This window comes from Pteropus vampyrus, unplaced genomic scaffold, assembly GCF_000151845.1.
Source record: "Pteropus vampyrus isolate Shadow unplaced genomic scaffold, Pvam_2.0 Scaffold20, whole genome shotgun sequence".
Lineage (NCBI taxonomy): Eukaryota > Metazoa > Chordata > Mammalia > Chiroptera > Pteropodidae > Pteropus > Pteropus vampyrus.
Window position 1 is genome coordinate 6,752,482 of NW_011888801.1, and position 10,398 is coordinate 6,762,879.

Genomic DNA, 10,398 nt, shown 5'->3' on the forward strand with positions numbered 1-10,398 from the left:
CTGCGCACGCCCGGCACACCCGCCTACCCCCAGCCCGCGAGTAGCGTCCCGTCGCTAGGCAACGAGCGCGCGTGCCTTGAGAGCGAAGGAGGTGAGCAGCGCTGGCGGGTGAGTGGAGGGTGCGGGAGAGGGTGCTGGGGCTGGAGAATGCGCAGCAGAGAGGAAGGGGCTCGAGGGTTAGTGCGCTGAGAGTGCGCGTGAAGGAGGGAGGGAGGGAACCGTGGCCGAGGGGAGGGGGCGCGACGATAGGTGAGCAGAGACTTGCCACTTGAAGGGCGCCTAGAAGAGGAATCTAGCGGGGCGCGCACTTGGAGAGGGAAAGGGTCCGCAGGCTTGCAGAGAGGAGCCGCAAAGGGCTTCTGGTCCGTGAAGGGCGGGAGACTCCCCACAATCCCCGGGCTAGAGTAGACAGTCGCTGCAAGCTCAACGGCACGTATTTTCATAACTTCACTCCTTTGCACTTGCTGATGACCTCTGCTTGATTCCTTCTAGAACCAGCTCAGGTGCCCTCACCTCCCGAAAGCCAACCGACCTCTGCCAGGCCAGAGCCATTGCAGTCTTCTCTGGCCTAGTCTTCTGCACAGTACTCTGCTAGCATTTCCCGGGAGTGTTCTGTTTTAATTCACGTTCAGGGAAGTGCTAGGCAGGAGAAGCTTTACTAAACGTTGGCTAAGGTAATAAGTGCCAGAGTGGGCAGTAACTGAAGGGAGCATGAGCGCTTACCTGGGCTCACAAGCATCTGATTGTCAAGAAACATTTACTGTGTGCCTGCCATTGGGATTAGAGTTTGAACACAGGCGATCTCCATGCTTATTGCTCTGCCTGCTGAATGCAAGGCCATGAACAAGGAAGACCAGTGTAAGCAGACCCTAGGAGGAGCTCTGGGAAACTCTGAACAATAGTCTCCTCCCCCTTGGTGAGTGGGCCCTGAATTGATGGGAAGTGGGCTGTAAAAGGCATCCCTTTGCCCCTTCCCTCTCCAGGCCTCACATGGGTGGCTCTGTTACTATGGCTCTCCTGTCTTTGCATCAGGTCTTAGTAACTGTCAGATCAACATATTTCATTGGGACCATTGTTGAAAATGTGCAATTTGGAGTGAATGCTTTCTCCAAAAAGGAGAAATTCCATTCTCTGGGAAGCACAGTTCTATAGTGATAAAGGCAAAGTAGATCTGTGACTTCAAATCACCTAGGGATTTTGCTTAAATGTAGACCGAATCTGTAGGCTTGGGGTGAGACCTGAAAATCTGCATTTCAACAAGCCCCCAGGAGATGCCATGCTGCTGATCTTGGACCACTCTTGAGTAAAAGGGGTATAGAAGAAAGTTTATCCAAGTGTATTGGTTCAGGTGGGCTACAGATTGGCAGAAAGAGACATGCCCCCCCCATCTCCACCCTCCACCGCCACCCCTGTAGGAGAGGAAGAAACTTTACTCTCAAGGCTCTTTTGACTGATCTAATAATCAATTAGACATGAGACAAATTAACAAGAGAAAATGACTGAATTTAATTACATACATATGGGAACTCCACATCCATGTATGTCAGAGACCCTACATACATGAGAGATTCAAAGACAGAAAAGGAAAATGAAGCATATATGACATTATGAGTTAAGGATTACTTAAGGGTCTTCAGAGGGCAGGTAGGTCATTGCAGGACACTAAGAAGAGCAGATGTTCAGTAATTAGGTTTTTCCTGCCCTATAGATAGGTCAAAAAATATTACTTCTAATAATCTCTTATTATGGGCAAAGCTCTTAATTCAGATTCTTCTAGGTAGTTGGTGTGGGGGGCAAAAGTTTCTCTTTAGCCTGCAGGGTCTTGGTTTCCTTTAGCTCAAAACAATCTGCATACCACAGAGGCACGTTTTGGGGTGATTCATTCTGAACTCCTGTACCCCAAACTTAGTGGCTTGAAACATATATATTCTTTTATGGTTTTTAAAGTTAGAAATTCAAAATGAGTCTTACAGGGCTAAAACAAAGTGTTGGCAGAGCTGGTTTCTAGATGCTCTAGAGGAGAATCCATTTTCTTGCATTTTCCAGTTTCAGGAGGCTACGTATAATCCTCGGCTTATGATCTTGAATCACATCACCTTTTCTCCTTCTCCTTCTGTCATCACAGCACCTTCTCTGTGTGATCTTACTGTGTCCCTCTGACAAGTTGTGATTACATTGTGCCTACCTGGGTAATCTAGATAATCTCTCCAAATCAAAACCCTTAATTTAAACACATTCCCAAATTCTTGCCGTATAAGGTAACATATTTTATAGGTTCTAGATATTAGGACTTGGACATCTTTGGGAGCTGTTATTCAGCTCTACCACACCGTGTGTATTTCCTAAGAAATTTCTTACTCATATTTCAATTACCCAAACCAGGAAATTTAAACCTTGATGCAATTCTATTATGTAATTAATCTACAATTCACATTCGGTTTATCCAATTTTCCTAACAATGTCCTATATAGAACTCTTTTTTCTGGTCCAGATCCGTCTGGGATCATGTATTGCTTAGGCTCCTTTGATCTGGAATGGTTCTCTTCTTTTTGGTCTTTCATGACCTCGGCATTTTTAAGAGTACAGATCATTTGTGTATTGTAGATTTGACTTTATTTGATGTTTCCTCAATCAGATCAAGTAGGCATTTGGACAGAAATCCACAAAATTGTATTATGTCCCGCTAAGAAGTCTATCATATCAGGAGATGCACAATGTCACTTTGTCCCTAATTGGTGATGTTTACTTTCGTCATTTGGTTAAGGTTGTGTCAGCCAGGTTTTATCACTGTAAAGTTTCTATATTTCCCTTTGGAATTAACACATAATTTGTGGGAGAAACTTTGAGACTATATAAATATCCTATTTCTTGTCAAATATTCGCCAAGTTTTAGCATTCATTGATGATTCTGGCTTGATTCAGTTATACTATGATGGTCACAAAATGGTGATTTTTTTAAAACTCCATTATTGTTTCCATATTTATTAGTTGGCCTTCTACTTTAAGAACTTGCCATCTCTCCCATTCACTTACCTACTTATTTATTCTTAGACTCATGGATGCTTATTTGACTCAATTAGTTATAATCCATTTAAGTCATTATGCATTTTGATGATCAAATTACCCCAGATCTGGCCTGCAGCAGCACCTTCGAGCTGGTTCCTGTGTCTCCAGGCCTTTTATTTTTTAACATTCTCTGTCTGGGACAATAAAATGTTCCAGGCTTATTGGACTTTTCCTGCCCTAATGTTGGAATTAACCATTTCTCTAAGGAACCCTGATTCCTTTTAAGTGGTGACAGCTATTTAAAGACGAATTCTGAGTGCTTAGTGTGCTCATTGCTACTGAAGTTTTTGTTTGTTTGTTTCTAGGCCTTTGCAGTGGGAAGAGCTAGGAAATATATATTTTTTCTGTATTCATATGTATCTATCTATCTTTCCTACCTTGAACTGGAAAATGCCTCCAGAAAATGTTAAGACTGGAGCTGAGCCTTTATTAGTTACTTTATTATTAGCTCTTTTGGAGTTAAAATATATAAATTTCAGGAATATGGAGTTGCTGAGGAATAGGCCAGGTGCTAGGCCGTTTCATACCACAACCTTCGACCGTAATAGCTAATATTTATTAAGCACTCACTATGTGCCAGGCTAAGTGCTTTACATGTATTTATTATTTCCATTAATCCTCACTATTATGAGGCACATACTTTTGCTTTTCTTTTCTACAGATGAGAAAACCAAGGTTCACAGAGACTGGTGACTTGCCGAAGATCACACAGCTAATAAACGGCAGAAGAAAGACTCGAACTTGGTCTGTCTGATCCCAGAGTCTGTCTTCATAGTGCTGCACTACACTGCCAACTCCTAACTGTCATTTAACTCAGGCTACACTGCCTTTAGCTCTTAAAATCTGCTTAATAGTGAATCCAGGGACATCAACTCAACCTTAAGTAGTTTCTTGCTTAAGCAATAGAGAGTGGAATATCATGTTTATTAAGTGCTGGCAGACCCCCTGACTAGCAGTAGCTACAATGCCTGGCGTTTTCCCTCCTTCTTCTCCCCAGGGCTTCTCAGTGGTCCCTTGTGAAATGAATAATCCTGTCTTATCTGTGTCATAGATGACTATGGCTTCCAACCTCACAATAACATAGCTTGCTGGGTGTTTAGAGCCCCTCTTGGGACCCACACCTGCTCAGTTATTTCCTCTCCACTCAAGGGTAGAAATGTGTGGGTAAGTGGAGGCCTTAGCCACCTTTAACCACCAATCTATCAAGCTCCTGTCAGGCCTGATGACCCCCAGGACCTATTGTGTGAACCTAGGACAGTGAAGAGCTTTAGAAAAAAGTCCATTTGAATGTAAGAGCTATTGGCATGTATGTATTTGTTGATTCTTTTGGGATCCAGAACCATCTCATGTTTATCCTGAAATGAATCCATATTGGTTAGAATGTGTTTTTTTTTTAAAAAATCAAATTAGACGTATAAAGTAATGTGACTCTGTTTTGATTTGTCCCAAGACCACAGAATGGAAACTGACTACCTGAAGAGATGCTTTGGAAATTGCCTTGCCCAGGCTCTGGCAGAGGTGGGGAAGGTTCGGCCCAGTGACCCTATAGAGTACCTGGCTCACTGGCTTTATCATTACAGGAAAATTACTAAAGCAAAAGAAAAGGTATGTATGTGCTTTGCGTCACCTTGGGGAGGGCTTTTCCAGAGTAATTTGAAATCCAAGGCAGGATTCTGGAGCTGGTCTGGGGTTTCTCCTTGGTTTATTCAGTTTGCGAGGGTGGCTTAGTCCTAGATATCCTATCAGTGCAGGAAGTCTGGGGGGCTGAAGAAGGAATCCAACTCACAGGAGTAATAGAGTTGGTGGGTTTAGAGCTCCTAGCAGGCTAAAGCTAGTTACAGGAGCAGACTCAGGAGGCCTGAAGGGCCTGAGGCCAACAATCTCAGTGAAAGAGGGCCCTTTAAACATGCTTCCCAGAGTTTGATCTGATTCAACTCTGTCACATCTCCCCAGCATACACAAGAGAAGACCCAGCTGAAGGAAGAATATGATGATAACCTCAAGGAAACCAAAATGACAGAAATACTGAAGCAAGAAGAGTATGAGATTCAGCAGAAGTATGAGAAGTGTCACAAGGTAGGTAGGAGGAACTGAGCTTTTGGCACAGATCCCAGTGATGGATACCGGGAAATCCACAGTCAGCCTGGCCACAGTACAAAACACGTTGACGCTCCCAGTAGCCTACTTTGTCCTCCATGTTCATATGTTTATATGTAAACTAATCTTATTGACGATCCTTTCAATAGGATCATTGTCAATGAAAAAAAATGTTTAAAGGCAATTTCATTTTAGATTTCAGGAACTACCTTAGACGTTACTGGATTAAAAAATCAGATTAAAGAAAACCTAATATGTCATTTGGAACAAATATGTTTTTATACAAAATCCTTTGAGCACTTTTCAAAAATTATCCAATATTTTTCAGAAGCCAAATATAGTTATCAGTATATACTTCAGGTATATTATTTTATTTACATAGTATTTACTTAAGTATCTTATTCTGTGCTATATAGTATTTACTTGAATATCTTATTCTGTGCTAGTTATTTATGTGTCAAGCCACAGAGACCACCCCTGTGATGCTGTGTAGCAGTCATAAATTACGAACTTGGAATAGTTGGAAATAACTGAGTATTCATTAGTCTGACAAGCATATCTTTTACCTCTCATAATTTTTGCCACATTCTTCTGAAAAAAATATATGTTTTCTATGAAGGACATAATACCTAGATAGGAATTTACTTATTGGGCTTGATATCTGACATCTGTATAACTATCACTATATTCCGTGCATTAAAATCTTTAATACAGTCTTATACAATTAGTTAACTTTTGCTAATTTCCAAAGCCCACTTTGATGAAGACATGAAAGTATTAAGCTTATTTATATTTATACAATTGTGCTCAGCTTTCCTCATAAACAATTAACAGATTTTTTTAAAGCCTGGACATTTTATAAATAAATCAAAACAAAAATGGTTTCATATTATTGTAAGACAGTAGTCTAAGTGAGCTCTCCCTCTGAAATATTTTTATAACAGTTGTTGGGAGATGGTAGAGGTGAGATCATTAGGCAAAAGTTGGCACCACCTTGCTGCCCACTCAAATCTTTTTCTAACAATATCTCACTGTTAATAGAAATATAAATATGTAAGGCAGGGAAAGAACCCCCCAAACCCTACCCTGGTTTTGTGATGCCTTTATTTAAAGAAAACTTTGCTCACCTCAATATTTTGAATTGTTTCTTTGTGTTGCATTCAAGAGGTTTTATGCCCTGTAGCATATTCCTTAACAAGATTTAGATGTGTAAAATGATGCCTGAACTATGTGCAAATTCTCAGTTTTAGGAAAGAATTTATATGCAAGTTGTGGTTATGAAAATTGATTCTCTTTATTAGAAGGAAACAAAGAGAACCCAACAGTCCAACAATGATCTAAAACAGGGGTCCTCAACTCCTGGGCACGGACTGATATTGGTCCGTGGCCTGTTAGGAACCGGGCTGCGCAGCAGGAGGTGAGCGGCGGGCCAGTGAGAGACACGTCATCTGTATTTGCAGCCTTTCCCCAGTGCTAGCATCTCCATCTCAGCTCCACTTCAGATCATCAGGCATTAGATTCTCATAGAAGCACCTGTCCCTGGTGCCAAAAAGGTTGGGGACCGCTGATCTAAAACAAAGCTGAATTTATTGCTTACCTGGCCAGGGAGAGTCATGTCATTCAAGTGCAAGTTACTCTGCTAGTATAAATTGAAAGAGCTAGATAAAGGACAAAGAGGTGGCGGTACATCAAATAAGACAAGATTCTAAGTTCTGGCTTCCTGGTGGCTAAAGATGAATTGCGAACTATTTCTTGCTATTGATCACCTTCAGGATTTGTGTCACTAGTGCTATAAAACCTGGTCTTAAACAGGTCCAGGATGGATTGCATAAGATTTCAGCAGACCTGCTGATTTAGCTGATGGGCCTATATGAACATACTCAAAGCTTTGCAAGATTTTATTTAATATCTTAAGGCCATCAGTGCTTACATATAGTTTAGAAAGTCTTTGAGTATCCCAGGTTGAATACTACCGGTCCAGTAGATATGTCGAAAGAAGAGTAGAAACAGAGGACTGTGTATGGTAGAGATCATATGCAGTTATAGCAATCAAGAAGATCACAGAGGATGTGGCATTTGGGTCAGACCTAGAAGAAAGGTGACAAAAGTTGCCTTTGTATTGGTTTTACTACATTAAGCAGAGGCATAATGAGCCATAAAAATGTTTTAGAAATACATTTTTATAGATTCAATACACATATATGCTACATTGAAGTTAGAAGGGTCTTAGAGATCATATGGGTAATTACTTCGCAGACCTCTCTGCAGTGCCCCACAGGGTCCATTGCAGAATGGACTTCTGAGACTTCTGGGCAAAGATGGAGGTAGAGGTGTCCAGTAGAATTTAAGTTACAAGAATTCCAACCTCAACCAGAAACTGAAATTACATGGATATTAGACTGTTTGTTATCATTTCATAGGTCACTGAGACTATGTTCATTAATTTAATCTTTTTTCCTCTGTGCCTCAGTTTAGATGATTTCTGTTGATCTGTCTTCAAGTTTATTGACCCTTTCTTCTGCAATGTCTGATATCCTATTTAGGGATTCAGTGATTTTTTTTTCTTTCATTTTAGATTTTGTACTTTTCAATTTCAGAATTTCTATATGGTTCCTTTTTATAATTTCTATTTTCTCTACTTATATCCCCTATTTTTTCACTCTTTATATTCATTTTTTTCTCCTTTAAAATTTTGAAAATATTTCTAATAGCTATTTCAAGTTCTTGTCTGCTAATTCCATCATTTTGTCATTTTCAGGTCTCTTTCTATTAAATATTTTTTCTATAGATTATGGTTCATGTTTTCCTGCTTCTTTACATGTCTAGCAATTATTATTTTTATGCTAAGCATTTATATGATACTCTGTAAGTGTCTAGATTTTGTGTTCCTTTAAAAGGTATTGAGTTTTGTTCTGATGGGCAGTTACATTATTGCTGAATCATCTTGATTCTCCCAGATTTTTGTTCTATGCTTTGCTAGAGCAGTTCTGTTTCCATTTTGTTTTTAATCTTGGGCATGAAAGTGGCAATATCATGTTCTTGCCATACCAAGTGTGTTTTAGTCTCTGCTAATGACTTTTTTTTTTTTTTTTTTTTTGCTTCTTTTGTTCTCTATTTAGCCACTGATATCTGTAGCTAGTTCCACAAAGAAGACCATATTCAAGCAGGAGAACACAAAACCCCTTGAAAAGGAGGCATTGAAGCAGGAATCCCTGCCAGGTACTTCCAATATGCTTTCAGAAATACCTCAACAGTTTTCTTCTTTTGACTCATCTGGCTAGACTGACTGGAATGTCAACTACACAAGAAATATATTATTAGGCTTTTCAGCATGAAAGTGCTCCCGAAATGCACCCTGGCTCCAAATCTTCTTTTTAGGTTATCAGAGGATAGATGATTCTAATGATGCTTCTCTCAAAGCTGCAAGCTAAGAAAATGGCCATTTAGAAGAGCTCTTAACAGTGACAATAACTATGTGAATTGAACCACGATTTGAGGGGCTGTTGAAGGGGAGATCTCTGTAGGGACTCTGCACCCCATGTCCTGTTCTGAGAGCCATGAAAAATTCTTAATCATAGGAAAATTTGAACTAGTTATAGAATGAAATAAACTCATAATAAGGATTTAAAATAAATAACCAAACTGATGAGACTTTTTTCTCTTATCATTTTTTTTGGAGATTAGACAGTGAAAATACAGTCATCTCATGTGTTCAAGTCTTACCTTTAGCTAAGAGTATTACACACATCCTAGAGTGTACCCATGTCGCTAACCAGTCTTTCGAAATAACTCCAGTGTCAGTAAAAGTCAAAGGTTTGGAAATTTTTAAAAACTATTTTCTATCTATATTCATTCATATATCATCTATATGCTGATGACTTCAGATTTATATGTTTAGTCAACATTTCCTTGAACTTAACTGTCTGCTTGACATCTGCTTAAATGACCGATGGACATCTCATACTTAACTTATCCAAATGGAATCCCTGATATTCTCCCTGAATCAATATCTCTCCTTTCTTCTATTTGCTCAGGTCAAAACTCTTGGTGTCGCCCTTGACTCTACTCTTTTTTTGGTCACCCTACATCTGATCTGTTGGCTTTCCATTTAAAATAAAGCCAGAACTTACCCACTTGAATGCCCAAGCCACTCATCTTTTGCCTACATTATTACAATAGCTTATTAACTGGTCTCCTTTCTCCTGCCCCTGACCTTCTCCAGTCTATCTTCATCACTGAAGCCAGGATGATCTTAGTGAAATATGTCAGGTCATGTTTAATGAGTGGCTTCCTATCTTAGTCACAGAAACATTTAAGGCCCTTACTATAATCTACCAGACTCTGTAAGATCTGCTTCCCCATCAACTTTACTCTCCACATTGTTTTCTCCACTCCAGCCACACTCGCCAGGCATGGTCCTACCTCAGAACTTTTGCTTTCTCTTCTCTCTGCCTGGAATTCTCCCATCTACCCCAACCCCTCCATTTTTGGAGTCTCTCTTCAGGTCTTTCTCAAAAGTTTCCTTTTCAATGAGGCATTTTCTGGCCATCTTAGCTCTCCTTCATATATATATGAAGAATATATATATATATTCTATCCATACTTCCTATAGATACACATATATCCCATCTGAACAGCCACGCATATTTCATATCCTCTTCCCCACCAGTCTCAGTAGAAGATGAGCTCCATGAAGAGAGATTTTATTTGTTTACTTTGGTATCCCCAGCACCTAAAACAGTGCCTGGCACACAGGAAGTACCCAACAAATATCTGCCAAATAATTGAACGAATGAGTTGAACTCATACAAGAGCTGGCAACTAATGGAAGACATATGGAAATGACAGGCTACCTGTTCTTAAGAATTAATTTGCAATTCCAGACCCCTGACTCCTTACCCCTTCCTCTAGCCGAGGATTGGCTACATAATATGTGGGGCCTAGTGCAAAATGATAATGTGGGCTTTCTTGTCCCAAGATTATTATGTATTTCATAATGGTGACAGCAGAACATTAAACCAAATATGCTGCCCTTCCAAATGCAGGCCATATACAACTGCACAGGGTACCCTTATGAAGTGGGCCCCACTCCAGCCAGGGCTGCTGCCCACAAGGAACATCTACGATGGGGCCTTAGCATGGGCAGCTCAGGAACACCCAAGGTCACAACACTACCCTCTCAAGGGTAGGTGAGATCTCCTACTGTCCTTTTCCCAACACACACACACACACACA

The 10,398-nt window shown here is 40.3% G+C and overlaps 1 protein-coding gene across 2 annotated transcripts; it reads left to right on the forward strand.

Moving 5' to 3' along the window:
* Positions 1-79: 79 nt before the first annotated feature.
* On the forward strand, positions 80-8,797 carry DYDC2 (DPY30 domain containing 2). 2 transcript variants are annotated; one of them, XM_011355333.2, is made up of 4 exons: positions 80-108; positions 4,524-4,671; positions 5,020-5,142; positions 8,283-8,797. In XM_011355333.2, the coding sequence occupies exons 2-4, from the start codon at positions 4,525-4,527 to the stop codon at positions 8,442-8,444; spliced, it is 432 nt and encodes a 143-aa protein (XP_011353635.1). In that variant the 5' UTR covers positions 80-108; position 4,524; the 3' UTR covers positions 8,445-8,797. The 2 variants fall into 2 exon arrangements, with proteins under 2 accessions (XP_011353635.1, XP_023383645.1); XM_023527877.1 differs by lacking the exon at positions 80-108 and adding an exon at positions 848-916.
* Positions 8,798-10,398: the final 1,601 nt, after the last annotated feature.